This window comes from Haliaeetus albicilla, chromosome 1 (assembly GCF_947461875.1).
Source record: "Haliaeetus albicilla chromosome 1, bHalAlb1.1, whole genome shotgun sequence".
In the NCBI taxonomy this organism is placed as follows: Eukaryota; Metazoa; Chordata; class Aves; order Accipitriformes; family Accipitridae; genus Haliaeetus; species Haliaeetus albicilla.
The window spans coordinates 27,867,357-27,887,495 of record NC_091483.1 but is presented as its reverse complement, the minus strand read 5'-3'; the positions used below and the strand labels follow the sequence as shown (position 1 = coordinate 27,887,495).

Below are 20,139 nucleotides of genomic sequence, written 5' to 3'. Positions count from 1 at the left end.
ATGGCTTAATCTGAAATCCACAACTGCTTAATATTGAAATTTATAGATTTATCTCTACAATAACACATAGCACAAGAATTTAGGCCTTGCTTGTTGAAGACTCTATGGAATCCTAATAATAATTTAAATGGTTTCCAAAATAATGAGTTGGGATTTCCAGGCCTAATTTACCTGTAATCCAGAAATTTGTTACTGATCAGTGTGGTGTTATATTAAGCAAGTAGCAATAACTTATTTTAAGTATAAAAGTGTATTGTAAGATATTTATGACATCTTTTAAAATAATTAAGTTTATGGATCAGTTTATATGGATATATTTCATTCTTATTTATAATGGAAATATAAAACCGTAAGCAAGTACTGTGAGAAGTCTTGTAGCCAGGGGTTTTAGAGTTATTTTTTCACGTGTAACTTTTAGAATCAAGGGTAAGAATGTGTACTCTTGAACAGCTTCTGAATTCTTGTAGCTGATTTGGCCCTTTACTTTAACCATAAAGTAGCTGTACAGCTTTTCTGTGTGTGCTAATCCTGAAATTGTTTGCATTCTTTGGTGGTTTCTGTGGCAAGCTGGAAATAAGCAAAAATAGATGTTACGATGCTTTAGGTGTAGGAAATGTGGAACAAAACCCCAAGGTTTACATCCAGATCCTGTAGCTTCAGACTGGCAGTTTCCAAATAAGACATTTCATTTGTTAGTCACTTTAAACTTAAAGTTTCATTTTCTCTGTCACACCACTCACAGAAACCCTGTGAAAACAAGTCTGACACTTAAAATTCTGATAACTTTTTGTTCCGTATTTTTTCTCCAGGTTTGCAGAACTTCTCATTCTTGTAATAGACTGCGGGTCAGATAGTTTTGGACCTCTTTGTAAAATGTTTGTTGATGGTGCTTGTTTTTGAGGGAGGCGGATGCATTTTGGACTAATGAATGAATCAAGTGAATGTTTCTTGCTTTCTTAAATTAGCCGTTGTTGATTCTAGTGGTTTATTTATTTTTTTTTTTAAGTATATAAATGTAAACAGTAAAATTCTTCATTTGAGCACTCCGTTGCTTGCCTGTGGCTAGACTCTCATTCTTTGTAATTCAGGTTTGTCATCCCCAAAATGTATTTCAGATTTATGTGATGTAACCATAGCCTACTAGGCAGGTATCAGTTTTGAGGAATTTTGACAATAGAAATAAATTTTGTTCATGTGGTTCCTCTCAGTTTACCTGATCTAAAATATGAAAGCCAACATAAATGGGTATATAGCCATCTGTCAAAATTGTTAGTGTCCCTATATTCTGTAATGTATTTTTTGAGCACAGTCTATTGCTGTATAATTTTTGTGAAGCATGGCCATAATTTCTTCACTATACTCTCATCTTTTTTTGAAAGACTGGAGATGATTTCTTAATTAAAATAATCTGTTTCTTTAAAAAAACAAAAAAAGTTTGAGCTGAGACAGAACAGTTCTTAATCCTGTGTTCTATGCTATTCAGAAAACATCTGCCAAATGTATTACTTTCCATCTTATCTGCAGCACGTATTTGACATTCCTCTGCGTGTGCTTGTTACTGGATGCTTTGGCCCAGTTGTGAACCCACTTGATGTATGTCAGAATTATAAGTTCTCTGTAACTTATTTTGGATGATGTTAAGTAAGATGTGATGCAGAAAATAAATCATACCTTCAGTCAAGCTTTCTTGACATTTTGGATCTTAATTGCTTTGTAAACAAAGGTTAGATTGTTCTTTCTATATTTGTGTCCCCCATTTTTTTTCTTGTTTCATAGTTAATACGTGCATTTTACATCTCTGTATGTTTTTAACTGTGGCATAAAGATTACAGCCACCGTTGATTCACGCTTGTAGGGAGCAATTAGAACATATGGCAGAGATTATGAATGTTGAACTCCTATTTGAGCCATAACGTCAGAAATTTTGTTTAAAGATTGGTTTGTAGCTGTCACAATGGCAAATAGTAGGGCTGAAAATCACTGCAGTAACTTTCTGCAGAACACGCTGGCTGGTTGTAGATTCGGCTTCACCTGAAAAGTTCAAAACATGCAGGTCTCTATGAATGTATCTGTTCATGATTTTGTTATCAGGGAGGTGAACAGATTTTGTGCTATATTTTTTCTTGAATGTCCTGCAAGGATAAGTTAATCTCTAATAATTAGGTAGTATCTCATATCTAGTTCAAGGCATTTTATGAACATAGAGGTTTTTTTGCATAAGTTGTTAATCATTTTAATAAATACCGTAGGGAGATACTTGCTTAAAAAACAGTAGTTTCTTAAGTTTGTTAAAAAGATACAAGGAAACTTCCTTTTGGATTTGGTTTGGGGTTTTTTTTTAGTAAATTTTATTTTTACAGTGACTTGTAGAGTTTATTCTTCCCTACTGCAACCATGTGTGTACTTTGTTTAAATGTAGCAGTAGTCCTGTTGAGGTCATGTGTAAAAAAAACAGAGCAACAAGAGCTTCAGTACAATCACAGCTTTAATGTTATATTGTTTGTTAAGGTGATTCAGTTAGATTTGCTACTGTGCAATATACACAAAGCCAAAGAAAAAATTTTAAGACTGTTACAAAACTGAAAGAATACACTAAGTAAAGTATCACAAATACGCTGTATTGTTGAGTGCTCCATACTGCATTAATTTCCCATTTGATTTAATTTAGTTGTCTGTTAGAGAGGGACAGAGCATAGTGCTCAACTAATTTTTTTTTTTCCAATTACTTTTCTGAAGTATTTTCAACTCAGTAATAATTAATTAAAAAAAAAACCCTAACCTTGTAATATTTTAGTCATTAACTTAAAACAGCTTTATGGAGAAACCAAATCTGATGGAACATGGTCCATAGGCCATTCATAAGACATCTAGTGGCTGCTGCATGAGTAAAATTAGAAGCATACTTCAGGATTACATTTTTATATAAAGCTGCAGTACAAGAGAAGAAATGGGCTTTACAACAGTTGTTGATTATCAAGGGATGTTGAGCTCCTTTGTATGTAAGGGGGGAAATGAATTGAAAACCATTGATTACTTTATCTTCCTTCCTCAGATTTTAGTGACTGTAGACTATTTATATTGCACTTTTCTGCCAATATTTACCATTACGCAGGTACATGATGGAGGTTGTGGTTACTATCACAGCTCAGGTTTTCTTGGCTTTTGTAATTAAAAATACCCCTTAAAATTACTCAGTTACAGATACTCCTATACTCACATATAGTCTTTTTTGTCCTATGGTAAGAAATACTTTATCTTGTAATTGCAATATAATTCTTTTAGCATAGAGATGCTTGTTCTGGCTTTGTGTCTTTTCAGTTTGGTTTACTCAAGAAGTGGTTTAATCTATGTAAAATAATCCCGTCAAATAGCCTCAAAATAATCCCACTCTTATACCAGAAATGCCCATTTTAATGTTTATGTTTGTATAATAGTATTGATCTGACTGATGACACTTTTCCCTGTAGGTTAGGCTTTGTGCTATGCTGTGTCTGTATTAGTTACTGTCAAAAGTTTTATGTCTTTGGCCTTGAGGAGAACTTGCTCACAATGTCAATACCCCTTTAGCTCACTCTTCTTTGAATGCTTGCTTTGTGCTCTGGGGATATAAGGGCTCAAGCATCTGCAGAAGTTCTGTCTCAGAAATATCACAAGAGTATGTATGTGCCTTGCTTTCATGGGTGGTGTCCATGCAAAGGTGAAGGGTCCCCCATGTTTTGCAGTTCCTTTCAGCTACTTTGAGGATCTTTGATTTCCTTGTGACCTGTGTTACTGGGATGTTCCTTTCTCAATTCCCCACACAGTTACAGATCCAGAGAAATAATTCTGCCTGTCAGTGCCTACATTGTAGGTAGAATGGGATGCAGTAGGGATCTTGCAGATTCTTCTGCGTGGAGTTTGTGAATAGGAAAACTTAGGAAAATAGGATAACAAAAAAGGCAAACTATTAACTCTACTCTGAAGTAAGTGACTACATTGCTGTCTTAGCTTCATATGCATTTGCTTAAGCCCGACTTGTCCATGCACGCATGTGTGACAGGCAAACTTTGTTCAAATATGCCAAACAGTCTGTGCAGTACAGAGCTTTTATATATGTTATGTTCCTGCTGCTCTAGAGTCTTTATTAGTCTTAGCTACGATAGTGTGAACGTTGTTTAGCTTGAGTATACAGAGTAGTTTATATTCTCATCTTTCTAGCAGAAGTGGTGCTTGATTTCCTTGGTTAGAATAGTAATGAACAGTGCTATAATTACTGCTTTTCATCAATATGTGGTGTGATTGCTTGCCTGAGAAAATAAAAACTTAATAATTTTACATTATATATAAAGGAAGAAATTTTGAGGAGGTGATGCTAAAGTGGCTTAAGTTTTGTATGTTATCCATACATTTTTAAAGTTAACTTCAAGAAGAGTGTCTTTTATTTTCCACTTTTATGTAGTGATTTTTGAGTGTCTTCATTTGTAAATGATGCAAAGCATTACTACAGTCAGTTATCAGAAATATGTATGTTTATATATATTGAAATAGATTTTATGTGTAAGAACTATTAGCTGAGGCATTGCTTAGCAGAAGCACCGCTGAGGTGTTTCTTAGACAGGTACTGCTATAAATTGTATAAATTATTAATTTTTCTCAATGCTAGACATCCCCTATCACAATTTATTAGGTGGTGAAGAGGTCTATAGCCACAGATAGTTGGTGACCTGTTATGTCCATTTCTGGATCAGTATTAAATGATGATGATACAGTAAATATATCTGTATGATCTCCAGTACCACAACTCTGTATCCACAGACGATGTTGATGAAGGAAAAAGAATTCTAGGAGATGATTTTTGCACTTTAAGGGCAGTATGGCACTTGTATGGGTTACCCAGGGGCCTGTGGTATTTGCATGCTTGGGGTGGGTTTTTTAAGATCTGGCTAGACCTGACCAAATCTTGATGGTAGCTCTCATTGGAGCAGGAGGTTGTACCAAGATTACTCCGGAGGTCTGTCTTATCCAAAAAAACATTGCAGTGATGCTTTGTTGCACTGTTTTCTTTGTGCATTTTCCAGCTTTTGGCTCCTTTGACATTATGCCGACATATAAAGATTGTGTCAAAGACCACTTTCTGCACAACACCCTACAAATATTTGCCTGTTGTTTAAATATCTTTAGGTTCATGTTCTATACTGCTCTTGAACTACCTCGTGTTTTTACTATTTTCTTGTGTTTAGTCGTGTATTTTTCATTAAGGCAGATGTTTCGATGAACCTGCCTTCTGGCAATTAGTAGGAGATATATTTTCTTTTTAAGTTTCTGAAGGCAGATGTTTCTTTAGCCTGAGTCTTTGCTTAGTTGACTGAGCTGATTAATTTCTGTTGGAAAAGAGTTCATAATTTTTCATTTCTGTTGGCTTCAGATCAATTTCTGAAATATTTATGGAAATTCAGCAAGCTGTTTGAATCACTTCAGTCCATGCTACCTAATTTTTCTATCTCCATCCCCTCAAAACTGCTTGTCTAACTTTGTTCAAGTTTAATAAAGTAATTAAAATATATTGGGGAGATGAGGGAAAGAAATATGCTAATGTTTTGTCCTCTGCAAAGGGAGAACATAAAGAGCAGGAAGATACTATCATACATTTTCTCCTCTAAATTAACTAATATAAAGTTTTCATGCTGTAGATAAGTTTATGGATGACCTTACTGTTTAGTTAGTATGCTGATAGTTTGTACAGTAAACAGAAGTGACGTGTAAAGTTAAGCTGAAAGTACTGCTGCTTGTCCGGTAGCCAGCTGTTCAACGTTGCTTGCTATAGAAGGGCCAAATGAAATCCTGTCTTTGTTTCCTAATGTTCTTTACATGTAAAGCCTAGGGGGCTGGAGTACAGTACTGGGCTGGTGCCCACAGTTTCATTAACTTTTTTTTTTCCATTTAAATCCCAGACTCTGTTTCAAAGGTGGTTGAAGGGATTTATGGATTTTCCTGGCTGTTTGCTTTCATAAACAATGTCAGAATAATACAAAAGGCCACCCAGCAAAAAGCTGCTTAAGACACAAGTAAAAGGAGCTTACTGTTATTAGAATCATTGATTAGGCAACAAGTGCCAATTGTACGTGTTCATTATCTTGGAAACTCAATTTTTCCCTCTGCTTTGGATTTCAGGAGAATGAGTTAAGCTGTGACAATCTTTGCAAGCTTGAGTACTTTTATTCCCTATAATATCAGTAAGGAAAGACTCTATTTTGCTCTTTTGTCAAAGGCATGTATGTTCGTAGTGGAGAACTGTATGCACAATTAGCTTTTCAGCAGTGTTTCTGAAGCGATCTTACATTGGATTAGCCAGAACGAAAATATTTTCTATCTTTAGGCAGCTTTCTGAATTGATATATCCAAATTGTCTCTAATTAGTATTTTATACTTTGAAAATCTTTTAGGAATATATTTGTTTGTGCATAAGTGCTGTATAGCATAGCCAACACTTCTGTGTTTTTTTGAGAGACATTTCCCCTTATATGTAGTTCTTCAGAGACACATTAAAACATGTTGAAATTTTATTACATTTTCTTTTTATAAACTTGATGTAAAACGTTATTGTCTGCATGTTGCATGTTTCTGACCCATCATGAAAAATTTGAGTTTATGGCAAGGTTGTCTAACTTCACGATCTTTCTGTCATAAAGTGTGCAGTAAAGTAGCATTTGTTCATAATGGACGACTATTGCTATGAAAGTATGATCCAGGTGATGGCACCATTATTTTTATTTATTAAAAAGAAAAAAAAGATATTTATTCTGTTCATTTCATTGGTTTGTCTTCCACTGCATTTATAATTAGCTTGTGCTGATTATAGTCAATTTGTGTTTTACCTACTTTGGAAGGATTTTAATGGGTGGTTTGGATTACTGACAACAATGAAAAGGAGTAGTTTGAACAGGAGCATTCTGCAAAACGCCCTGATTCTATTAGTGTGGATACATAACTTACCTATTCCAGCTCTGAAGGTGGCAGGGGTTCCAATGGACTATCTTTATGAATACTTACAAAGCTTGGTTTTTTTCCTAATGGTAAATGCCAGAGTTGCTTAGCAAGTGGTCTGGTTCCACATACTTGCAGAGCTCCTCAAAGCTGAGAATGCTGAGATACATGTTGGTTCTGACCCAAATGGCTACCCAGAGCACCATGAACATATCAAAGGACTACTTGGTAACCGTACTTGGCTGTGGTATGCTACCTGCAAAATTGCACAGCTAGCATTCAGTAACAGGAATTTAATTATGGCTAAAGGACTGCCATCGCAGCCTGTTGTGGCTTACTCATTTTGTGTTCGTAGTATAAGAAAGCACTGGAGGTAAAAGACTATGGAAAGAGAAATGCTAATTAAAAGAAAATTTTAAAAAAACCTGTCATATGTACTTCTTATAAAAAAAGTTTATTTATTATAGAATGCAATTCTGGAGGTTATGCAAACTTGAATGCTGATCATCAGCATTTACAGTGTTAGACTGGTAACCTGGCAGAAGCAGATGCTGACCTTCAACATCAGGGATCAAAAGAGCACTTATCCAAAGCTGGTGACTCACTTCAAAACTGTATAGAAAACATCCTAGTTAGCTAGGTATTCAAAGGAATTAACCGTGTTTACTGTCTAAACTGCAGTTCATTTTGATTCCCCCCTGCCCCAACTTTGCTAAGAAAATTAATTAGGAAAAAAAAAAAGCAAACAGTTAAGTGGTCAAGCAGTTACTATTACTGAATTAAAACCTTATGATGGAGTCGTGCAATTCCTCTCTTTCCTATGAACTCTTGAATGTTTTTTTCAGCCCTTTTAACTAACATAAACCACATGAATACTAGAGACGCTCATTTAATAGAGTAAAGTTGATTGAATTGACTAAGATTTTCATAAACTCCAGATTTATACAGGATTAAGCTATAAGTGCTGTGATAATTGCAGTGTAGATCAGATGAGGTAGAAATCTGTAACCTTGGCCTTTCCATGTGCAACTAGAATGCCTTTGTTTGGAAGTCATATCCAGCCATTGTGAAATGATGTGTTTATTTGCGTATTAAAATGTCAATGAATTATGAATCAGTCATCAAACCCTTTGCAGTGTGGGATTTAATTTTTGTAATGACTGAAATGCAGGATGAAATTTCAAGGATGAAATTCCTTTTCATCAGGGTAAGTGTTTTGGAGGGATTCCTCCAGCCATTAACCTTTGTACAGTAAACAGGCATGATAACTAAAGTTAAGCTGAAAGTACTGCTGTTTGTCCAGCAACCAGCTGTTCAATTGCTTGACACATCACTGCCAAATGAATCATGTCTGTCTTCTAAGCCAGCTTTTGCTGTTTCTGAATTATTAGTTCAGGCACTCTCACTCTTACTGATAAGCAAATCGGAGACAGGAATCATCCAAATTATTCACATACCTAATATTTAATTTTTTTTTCTTATTTAGAGGCTGTGGTGGGAATTAATGAGATGATATGTATCAGAAGGCTTCTTTGGTCTTCCCTTCAACTACTTGTGATTCAGTACTCCTTACTGTACAGAGGCATTTAGCTCTTACCTTTTTCTTAACAACAAGTTATAGATATTCAGCATAAGCAGTGCAGCAAGGGAAATCTGCTATGTTCCTGCACGCACTGTAAATAGGCTGCCTCTAAACTGCAGAGAGCTGGTCCCCTGGAGGCAAGATCCTGCTGAACAGCTGTGAGTGTGAAGGGCAGGGGCTTCTAGCCCTTGTTCTGACCTCAGCAGGGGCCCCTCTCTGGTTCCTGCTGGGAAGGAGCTCTCCTGTTTCTGCAAGAGACAACAGCTCTTAGTCCCCGGTGAGCAGTGAGTCCAGCAGGAATTAGCTGTTCCCCTTTCTCAGCAAGACAGTAGCCGTCAGTCAGTATATTAGGCTTGTGAGAGGTAAAGACACCATTTGATTCTGTTTTGTTGTCAGGCAGCAATATCTTCATCTGAAGAAATTTTGCAGAAGGTGAGCAGCCCCTACCTCGCAAGTCTGGATGTTGCTGAGATTTGGTATAATATTGTGCGTAGGTAAAACAGCACTCCTTTTGGGGTCAGAGACCTTTTTCCGCATCTAGCACAGCAGAGGTTGCTTTTCTCTTTCCTTTAATCTTTCCCAAAAGTTTTATCGTTTTTCACTTTTTAAGGTTGGTATTGATCTTACTCAAACACTTTGCTATAAGCGATAGATGGGTTTGGGCACGTAAAGAGCGTAAGATAAAGGCAAATGGGCTGACTGCTTAGGTAACAGCAACAGGGGAGGTAAGGTGAGGACAGGAGATGTAAATTTAAAGGAACACCACTACTGTAAAGCTGTTGCAAATCTCTCTGCTGTACTGCGTTTGCTCAGACATCTGCTTTTGGAGCAAGATGTTTAGCACTCTTACTACCTGTAACATATCCATTCATAGAATCATAAGATAATTCAGGTTGGAAGAGACCTCAGGTGGTCATGTAGTCCAGTAGGGTCAGTTATGAGGTCCTGCAGTTGCTCATGAATTCTGAACACATCGACTTCTCTTTATGGCATCTTGACAGTAAAGAAGTGAAGGTAAAGGAGAAAGGTGAAGGAAAAAAAGGAAGAGGAGTGCAGGAGAGGCAGTATCTGAATAAATGTAAGAAAAAGAAGTGAAAGAAGGGTAAATGCAATGTCATTTTTTCCTCACAGTTCTGTCATGACACAGTGTTTGATATCTTCCTTGAAATCCTATGATTGTATAATATTGCCTGCTTTCATTTTAAAACAAAATAATTCCCTAATCTTTGGGTTTCTGGAAAAATAGCTTGAAAATATGAATCTCAAAGGCTTCAGAATGAGAAGGATGAACAGACATTGTCAGTTAGCTTAAATGTGTAGTAGCTCCAAATTCTGGAACAAATCTAGTGTTTTGGTAAAGGTGCTGATACACGATTTTTCTAAAGATTGCTGTTGGCAATGTTACAATGTGAAAAACTTAGAAGAGCGTGGCTCCGACAAGTACATACTAGTGTGGATAACAGTCATTAATTTGAGTACATATAAAGGCTTCATAGTCTAGCACAAAAAAGTTTTAAAATAGTGTAAATATTAGATTAGATGTGTAAAAATGATGTTAGCTGTTTGTGTCTGGATTGCTTTTTGTTGAATATTCGGAAGATGGGTTTTGAAGATAAGCAATTGGAGAAAAAAACCAAAATTTCGGTAAGTGGAACATAGTTACTTTCAGAGGGAGCCCAGCATTAATTTTAATTTCTTTTTACTGGCATCTGTTGATCTTTATTTTATTTAAAGGTGACTTACTCTTTTGTTGCTTAAAATCCTCTAATACAAAAAAGGAAGCAGGCCAAATTCCTGTTTAGGTTGTCAAAGGTCAGTTTTCATAGCTGTCTGACCTTTTTAGACTACACCAAGTTAGTGTATGTGAGTTGAAGGGGTTTTTTTATGCCTGAAGTGATAAAGCTATTTTGCAAAGCTTGCCTTAATAAAGAGCAGATTGGATAGTAAGATCAGGAGGGACTCCTATCTAAAAAAACCCAATAAAATATTCCCGTGGAGTTCTGTTGTCTTTCCTGTCCTTTTTATTATTGCCTTACATCTATATATTTTAAACCATGCATTGTAGTGTTCTCTTCTCCTACTCCCTTGACTGTAGCTAAATACCACCACATTTGATCATAAAAGCTTTTATATAGTAAAAAATATGTACTCTGAGGTTCTCTTTTCTGGCCTTATCTGTTGACTGAAAGTGCATGCTATACATTCTCCATAAGGATAGTTTATATGCTTTATTTGTGGTGTTTGAGTTTTGGTCCCGTCCCCCCCAAGGAATGCTAAAGCTGTTATTTTATATGTGTGCACATTAGTAACTTCATGAATGCTGTTAGTTCTCTTAAACTTGCCAGGAACATTCGGATGTGCAAAGTCTGGTCTTTGCAGAATGAAAACTGATGCATTCTGAACTGCAAAGTGCAGAGCAGCTATGTATTCTTAGCTGTAATGAGGCTCTGGGCAACAAAATGTTGGCTTTTGTCAACCCATTTGTTAGTCACATCCTCCTTAGAGTTTAGTTAAAAAACAAAGTAACACAAAACAACACAACTTTCCTGAAAATCTAATTATTGCGGTGATGAACTGGAAAAGTTAAGACACAAAGTAACAATAAAAATATCCAGTGATCTGGTAGGAAAAGGTAAATAGACTCTATGCCAAGACAACTTAATAGCAATTTTCTTCATTTAATAGGGATTGCTGCTTTTAGAAATACATGAAGCTGTAGAATTGGCATATATACCTGTTACCTCTTTTACAAAATAAGCAACTACATGCCCTTTTACCAACAAGTAAAGGTATGTGGGGTGTTTCCAAACCTCATAGTTCTAGTATATGTTTTGATAAACATCCACTCAGGGTGAAAAAAACCCCAACCAAACAACAAAAACAAAAAACCTCCTTCCTCTGAACTGTGAACTGTTTGGATAAATGTGGCTGCTGATTACTTCTATTCATAAAAATGCACTCTGGGCAGCACAATATCTTTCTGTCTGCTTCAAACAGGCATATTATAAACCAAGTTATTTTATAAAATGTTAATAGTAAAAATAGAGGAAAATGAGGTTTTCTGCATTGCAACCCGATCTATAAAACAGTGTTTTCCCTGAATTTTTAGCTTATACTTCCATTCTCCAAGAGTGAATGGAAAGCGAGCATAAAAATGGAAGGAGGTAAGGTGTGGAGAACAGTAATGAAAGCACAGTCCTTCCTTTTATGTTGCTGGTTTTTATTACTCACTTGTTCTGTTTTGTTTATGTCTTTGATAAAGTAGGATCTTTCATGATAGGATTAATGCATTAAAATTCTGATGCAGAAGTAAGGAAATATTTATACAGTCAGAGCCAGATTTTTTTGTTGTTCAGTTACTTTTGAAATGAAATCAGTGGGAAAACTATTTTAAGAGGAAATCTAGTTAAGCCAATGCAGGAAGTCCAAGCTGCAAAGAAATGAGACACCGGCGTGTTTCTAGTGTACTTATATTAACTAATGTTGAATATCTACATTTGTTTTGCTTAAAATATAATACTTTCACATATATATCTGTGTATTTATATGTACATATACACGTGTGTGTGTATGTGTGATATATATACATATATATATTTTCATATCCAATGTTTGGTAAGAAAGATCAGAATAGCAATTTCCAAAAGTAAAGGAAGAGCAAAGGAGTAAATAATAACCCCAAGCTATCTGATCTTGTATCTGATTGAACAAATGTTTTAGCCTCTGTAAACAAACACAACAATTTAAATGTAATAGAACAGGCTCCTATTTCTCTGAGAACTAAAAAATAGTGAAGGATTGTTTTGAGTCATCTATGTAAGAGTTAGGAAGCAGGTGATTGCTCACCATAGATGCTGTTCTGCTTTTCTTACATTTTCTTTGGTGACTTGTTCAGTGGGCAGTTTTTCAGCTCACCTGCAAGCTCCCTTTTGTACCTTAGGATTCTTTTAATATTTTATCCAGAATTAGGGAAAAGGATGGTTAATGTTGTCCCTTTCTGTGATACTGTGATACAAGTAGCAAAGCTTACCTTCTAGTCTAATTTTTGCATAGGAATTTATACCTGGTTAAATAGAGGAAGTGATTTACACTTTGAGGGCTTCATTCATGGCCATATGCGTAAGAAAGTCTAAGAGAATTTTTACAAGCAGTCTTTGTAAGTACAAAACAATACTTCTGTTCTGTTCTAAAATGCTGTTTTGCTTTCTGGGACAGTGTCACAGTGCCTAGGGAAAGCCAAGGAGGAAGCTGAAGTGTGCGTATACCGTGTAAATGTGGAGTATGGCACTAGGACATGCCCGAATAAGCAGTGAGTGATTCCTACTTCATATGGTGCAGTGTAGCACCTTACAGAGAAGCAAGCTGAGGATCCCTAAAAGTGGTAGTAGAGACAGAGGAATAGTAGACAAGGTAGAGGCAGAAACAAAGGAATTTGGGATTAACACAAAGAAATAGTAGACAAAGTAGTCGTAGAGACAAAGGAATTTAACACTGCACTACCAGGGCTGTTACCTCTCAAAGAGCCAGTACGGTTGCCATCATCTTGTGTAACTGCATCTTTCTGCTGCATCTAGTAGATACGTCTCTTGAAAAGGCTTGAGCATTTAGTTCTCCTAGTGGTCTTTGGAGATCTCTGGCCCGTCCGTCTTTATATCACATTACAACTCTCTGAGATTGTCTGCAGAGCCAAAAAACATATACTTTCCCCACCTGCAAGGTGCCTATTGGGTATACCTTAGGAAGGCGGCCTTGGAAAGGCAACAAGATCAAAAGAATGAAACAGAAAAAAAATTAAGGTTTGCTATAGTTTTCTCTACAAGAAAACATAATTTCCAGCATAGAGCTTTGGCTGCAGGTCTATTTGATACTTTGTGATGCTTCAAAGTAGGGGTTTTTGTTTCAGATGATTCTGTTCCCTGGCCTTCCAAAATGTAAATTAGATTCTTAGTCTTCATACATTGCTGCAGGTAGGACAACCCAGAATTATCTCCTCAATATAATGAAAATGCTAAATACCCACTTTAAAATTCTGTGAAGCTGTTCCAAGTTAAATGTTTCCATTTACTTTTCAATGAGAGTGATTTGGAAAATTCACCCTTTGTGCAAATTAATTGTCTTAGATTTTAAAGGGAACTGATGTAGCAGAAAATGTAAAAATAGTGAAACCTTTTTGTTTTATAATTTGACTGATGTTTTCTTTGTCATTCTCAATTCCAGCAGATTCAGTATCCCACATTATAAGAAATACTTTTATAACCAAATTCAGCAGGTTTTGCATTTCTTATTTTCAGCCTTGCTTCTCAGTCTATTTCATATCTTCATAAGGTTGTAAAATTTCATTTTAACATGTCAAATGATTTGTTTTAGCATTGGTCTGGATCAGACTTCATTTTTTGGATGGACTCAAATTTATTTTTCACATTTAGGTGTCCCTTTTATATTTTTCTTAGCAAAGGAAAGAAAGAATTCTCAAGATGAAGAAGCAAGATTACTGCAAACGAATTACCTTGTCCTGTATGTAAATGTAAATCAATAAAAACAAATACACAAAATCCTTTTTCAAAACTACTTGTGTATTAGAGGCCAGACTTTGAATGCTGCATTCATGTCAGAGCTCAAAGTCTGACCCTTAGTCTTAAAGCACTTAGTAAAGGAGTACCTTCTTTGTAAATAAGAGACAGACTCCCAGTGACAGACACCTTTTAGTCCTGCATCACTGGAAACAGCTAGGCTGAATTATTTCACAAAACTATGCAACAATAAGGGAGCTGGACATAAGGAAAACAATTTATACCCAGCCTGACAAGAGGAGGGCCAAGGTCAGTGTTGTTCTACAATCTAGACTGCCATGAGGAATCAGTTAGGGACATTTTGTGGTGTTAATTGTTTTACAGCTACTTTGGAGTAAGAGCCTGCTTTATTCCCGAAGCTGAAACCATACTCTGAAGAATGTAACTTTTTGCTTTTAAATGGGCAGATTTATATCAGTTAGGAGATATTCAAGTCCTAATATGGGATGTGATCAGACTTCTCTCTCAACATTCTTTTCTGGGTCCCCCACTTTGAGTTATACCCAAGTGTAAAAACCACTAACACACTATTTGCTGTATTGAATTCAAATACTGCTCAAAAAAGATAATCATCCTATTTACCTGATCAAAGTTGCCTCCCTCCATCGTTATAAAAGGGGGGTGAGAGGTAGAGGAGGACTGAGATACACTTGCCTCTCACATGCCTCTTTGCCTTTTGATGTAGTATGTATTTCGGGCTGCAATTCATCTAGGTCTTTACCATGGCATACTTGTGGATGATGCTGAGACTGGCTGGCCCAGCTCCTGCTACTTCTCTTCTCTTCTCTCGTGTGGTCATGCAATAAGAGTGGGAAACAGATGTGGCTGAAAGCTAACAGTTCCCTTCTTGGGAGGGAGGGGAAGGGAGACAGGTCAGTGCAGTGAAAGGGGGCAGCTGGAAGGTGGCCCCAGCCTGCAAAAGGGGAGGGCAGATCTTCAACTTTCGGCACTGGCCCACACAGATTGAATTAAAGCAGCTGAAGTTGAAGAAGAATATTATTCAAGTAACCAAGTTGACCACTGGACCACAGCAAGGTTATTGTCCTTGCTAATTGTATTTATTGCAAGATAGACAGAGTTCTTTAGAAGAAGGTGCTATTATTTCTGACTAGTAAGACTATTTCCTTGTAAATAAATGTCAGCTGAGCTGGCATCCTTCACCTGTTTGAATTCTGCTTTTTCTAGCAGTTGCATGGGAACCACTGTACAGCTATATTAATCTTACAAATACTATATGTTAAAAAAAAACCCCAAACAAACCAAAAATCCACCTATAATGCAAAACCACAACATCCACCCCCAAAACAAAGAAGCAAACAACCTCCTCACCTGCCAACAGGTACCAAAAAGAGTGTAGCAGGAAATAACATCATCAAGGTGAAGGACATATGAGCTGAGTATTAAGAAATAATTACAATAAGATGAATTATCATAAGGAACTACCGGGAAAAAAAAAGCACTGATTTCAGAAAACCTTGTTCAGCTTAGTATAAAATAATAAAACTGTCATTTTTGCTTTATAGTTAGTGATCCTTTTTGCTGTACTAAAATTAAATCTCCTTAGTCAATATAGCAATAAATATACTCTACCTGAATTTCTCTGAAAAGTAGACCCACATTATAATTTGAATTAGTTAGCTGAGGCTTATGGAAAACCTAATAAAAAGATATTTGTGCTAAAACAATAGACATATACAGTTTTGCTATATGGGATAGGAGAATCCATGTATTGTGTGTTATATGTATGTTTTGGTAGCTGTGTGTTCAGTTGTACTGTGTTATGACTTCAAAGTTGAATAGGTTTAAAGTCTTAGAGGTGATATTTGGGTTTTACTTATTTAAGGAAACTTTAATGACTTTTCAAGTTTAACTTGAGAAATATGGAAGTATTGTTTGAGGACTGAAGGATTATATGAACTTGAACACTGACAAAAGGTAATATAAAAATAAAGGCCTTTGAAAAGTTGTATTTCTTTGTGCCAAAATGCAAGACCTCTAAGTGCCATAGAAACGTTAAAGCTCTGCTTGACAAGGGCTGAATTAACAGTAATGTTGGATTTGTGAAGCCAAATAAAATATTTTTGTTGTGACTGTTAATTGAAAATGAAAATTAATCTTTCTGGGACTGTGTGGCAATCTGTCAGTTATGTTCTTATGAAGGGAACAAACCATTTTATGGGGGCCTTTCAGTGTATTGTAGGAAAAGGTCACGTTCTTCAAGGTTTTGCCTTGTAGAGCTAAATTTCAAGTTACTTTTTTACTGTTCTTGAAGACAACAATTAGCATTGTTTACCATCACAGGGCTTGAGAAATGTGAAGTAAGCTGCAGTATTTTTCAATGCAGAAGTTTTAGTTGAATTTATTACCTGTTTGCTGCAATGAAGGACTAGTTAGCCGTGCTAACTAACATTCTCTACAGGCAATGTCACGGCTTGCTGTGTTTCTGTAATTCTAGCTACCGAGCTCAAAATATGGAGGTAGAGCAGACAAAAGACCTATTGATTCAAGCTTGGTTTTTCTCCATCTTTCAAGGGAATGTATGCTACTTATTGTCTGCACAGTAAGGGAGGATGAAACCTTGTTTGTTGGTGACCATGAAGAGTTAATTTTTAGAGAGTTTTTAAAGGCTATAGGCTAATATTTTTGTTAAGTATTTCTTATTAATTTAATACTCAGGAGGTCGACTGAGTCAGATGTAGATACTGTGCGTTGACAGCTTCTAGTGGGCTTCTAAGGAAGCTATATCTCTTGGGAAGTCTGGACTTGCTTGGCTGCTCCTTTGCTTATCAGATGAAAGAATTCAAATGTAACTCAGTTTCTTGCTGCCTCCATAAAACGGGAAGGTATCTGGTCATTTCTTTTTGTTTTAGAGCAACAACTATAATTATTAAGTACTTTATCAGGTAGAATTGAAATAATTGAAACAAAAACCATAAGATCTCTTGATTGATGAAAACAAACCCAAGTAGTAGCCTGTATTATCAAGTCCCTGTTAATTGTGTCCCCCTTCCCACGGCTGTATTTCAGGTGTGTGGGATATAGCAGACAAATATAAATTAGATTTCTTGGTTCTTTTCATATATTGTTAAGGTAGCCTCAGTTACATTAAAGCTATGTGCAGGACAACAGCTGCTTTTTAAAACTCAAACAATCCATTGTGATTGTGTGTGTGGGTATATGCATACATACACATGTACACAGAGAACCTACTTGTGTTGTTTTTAGGTGTTGGATTTTCTAGCTATTAATATCACAATACCTGTCAACCTAACAAATTATAGGTTTGACCTCACAAACTGAATTTCTAGCTCAAACACCATGACAGCACTTGATTTTGCACATGCTGGAATGCCTGCATCTTCCATTGGCTACAGTTAGAACTGTAGGTGTTGAGAATATTTGAACATTAGTTTATCACGTGGAAACATGAAAATTAGAGACAAGCTATGGAACAGTTCACATAGATACTTGGCATACAAGGAATTAGGGTTTCCAGAATAGTCTTTCATAAAAGGTTTTTCCAAGGATCTACTCATGTGAAAGAGGTGATTCCTTAAAATGTGTGTATCATTTTAAATAATGTGGTAAAGGTTTCATATCCACAGTCCTCGTATACATTTTTGTTATTCGAAAGCTTAATTTTCTGGGACTCTTCTTTATGGTAACTTTCACAAAGTGTAAAAAATGTTTGAAATGTAACAGTGGTTTTATTTTTATAAAATGTACTATTTTATGCTTACAAAGTTGATAAGAAGTGAAAAGGTTGTGTTCAATCTCTTAATTTCCATTAAGAAGTAGTACAGATTTTAATGTTGCCATGCAGTGCAGTCACCTAGGAATATTTTTTTTAAAACACCATTACTCTTTTTTAAATGACTGTCTGTGCAATAACTGTGCAGAATGAACTCTGCCCTATTTCCTCTGCCTTCTGTTGTGAGTTTTTCTCTTTTCTTTGCCCTGACAGTATAGAATGTAATATCTTGAAAAGTGATTCTTTTTCTCGTTCTACCCAAAGCAATGTAGTGATGATTTTATCTGATGAGTTTGTTGAATTTGATGGATAATTTATAAAGTGAAATGTTATTTACAATAAAATATAATACAAAAGAATACATTTTCAGGATAGAGATTTAAACAATAAACTGGATAGTAAATGCAATTTATGGTGATGAGATTTGAACTGCTTTTGTAGTAACCAGGAAGCTTCACTGATTTGTGGGGTTTGTTCTAAACTACTCCTCAGTACTGGGGAAACAATGTATTTTTAATAGACAAAGTTAATGAATTTAATACAAAACTGAAGAGTGCCCATACTCAAATATAATGTGGTGCTCCAAGTAGGAAATATGTTCGTATTTCAGAGGACATTTGGATTGTTTAGCACACCTAAACCTCCTTCATGAAAACTCATTCAAGAGACTTGTTTCAGTACCTTTTTTCTTATTGTAAAGATGAGCTCATGAATATTTTTACTGTCAATATCTATGTCAAACTGTTTTCTGAACAAACAAAAAGTATTAAATAGGTCTGTCAGCACTCTGTTAGCCCCACTGAGACAAAATGCATCTTTACAAATATGTAAGTGCTGACTAAACAAATTCATTATATCTGAAGCAACTGTATGTTGGACTTTACCCAGCACATTTGAAAGAAATTAATAGTATTTCTGTTTCTGGTTGTGTTACAGATGTGATGGAAATCCAGACTTTGCTATGCAGGAGTAGTCACTTTGAGAAGTACCTCCTTGCACACAGGGTCATTTAAACAAACAGGGCTGCTTGTTATGAAAAGTGAAAATTAACAGGAGAAAAAGTATGACTTTTAAAAACAAGATGCTTAAGGATAGTGTATAGGTATAGTAAATAGGGATTTATTTTGGTAACCTTACTGTGGATGGGTTTGAGCTCTGTTTCTGGGCATGATTCACAGGTTTGGAATATAATCAGGCTAGAGTTTACACCAATTTGATTACTTTATATAAAGTTTATACGAGTCTGTTCCTAAGGATGCACTAACAGCAACAACTGGAAAGTAGATTTTTAAATATGCTAAAGCTATAGAGAAAGCTCTACCAAATATTTGTGAATTTAGCTCAAAGTGGGTTTGGATGCCCAAGTGTTCCAGCCAGTGTTCCATAAATTTCATTTGCAATGCTTTGCTGTTACCCATTTAAAATTATCAATGTTGAGAACTGCTGATCACTACTTAGGCATTTTCTCTATCATCCCCAGGAAAGATGTCTAGAGACCGGGCTCTGAGGAAGCAGCAGCAATTGAATAATTTGGTAGCAGCGGTGACAAAGCTTGCTAAGCCTGGAGATGTGATTGTGGATTTTTGCAGTGGAGGGGTAATGTATATTTTTGTTTACATGATGCAATTTCTTTCAGCTTTCGTCTTTGCAGTTCTAGGTGGTTGCTGCCACAAAGCAAAGCGAAAATACAAATACTGAAATTTTAGCTGCTTTCAAAGGTTCTGTCACTGGTTAGGGGATGCTTATCATGTAATGAGTCAACAACAGGGGACACTGAAAAGTCACTCAGGTTTTGTTGTTTGTTTTTGTTTTCACAGGGCCATGTTGGAATTGTTCTTGCTCACATGATGCCATCATGTCAGGTAAATTCTAAATAAAAAGTACAGACAGTATGAGGTTTTGGTCTCTGGTAATCATCTTAAAAAGATGTGCATGTAAGGAGAATAAATATGAAGACACAGTTGTCTCAGCAGAGGATTTAGATTTGAAACATGCAGATTTTTAGCATAATCCCAAATGTGTGTGGTGCTTTTCTGAGAAAACAGAAGTTATAGGAAGATATAAAATATTTGCAAGCTGATCGATATTGGCAAGTATTAAATACCTTCCATTGTTGTTGGCTTTCCTGTTAATAATTGTGGAGATCTCAAGCTCTGCCACAAGTAATTTAGAGGTTTTCTCAACTAAACTACAAAGTTTTGTACTTGTTGGTAGTTTGTACCTTGATTTCTCAATATTATTTTGTCTTACTTTCTCCTATGTATGAAATCTAG

The 20,139-nt window shown here is 35.9% G+C and overlaps 1 protein-coding gene across 3 annotated transcripts in view; it reads left to right on the top strand.

Annotated features, from left to right (window-relative positions):
• GSTCD (glutathione S-transferase C-terminal domain containing) overlaps window positions 1-20,139 on the top strand; it is a 71,500-nt gene that overhangs the window by 35,703 nt on the left and 15,658 nt on the right. For all 3 annotated transcript variants that reach the window (XM_069783299.1, XM_069783291.1, XM_009920322.2), the window contains exons 6-7: window positions 19,347-19,462; window positions 19,684-19,728. In XM_069783299.1, the coding sequence (XP_069639400.1) occupies window positions 19,347-19,462; window positions 19,684-19,728 (161 nt within the window). The remainder of the gene's footprint in view (window positions 1-19,346; window positions 19,463-19,683; window positions 19,729-20,139) is intronic.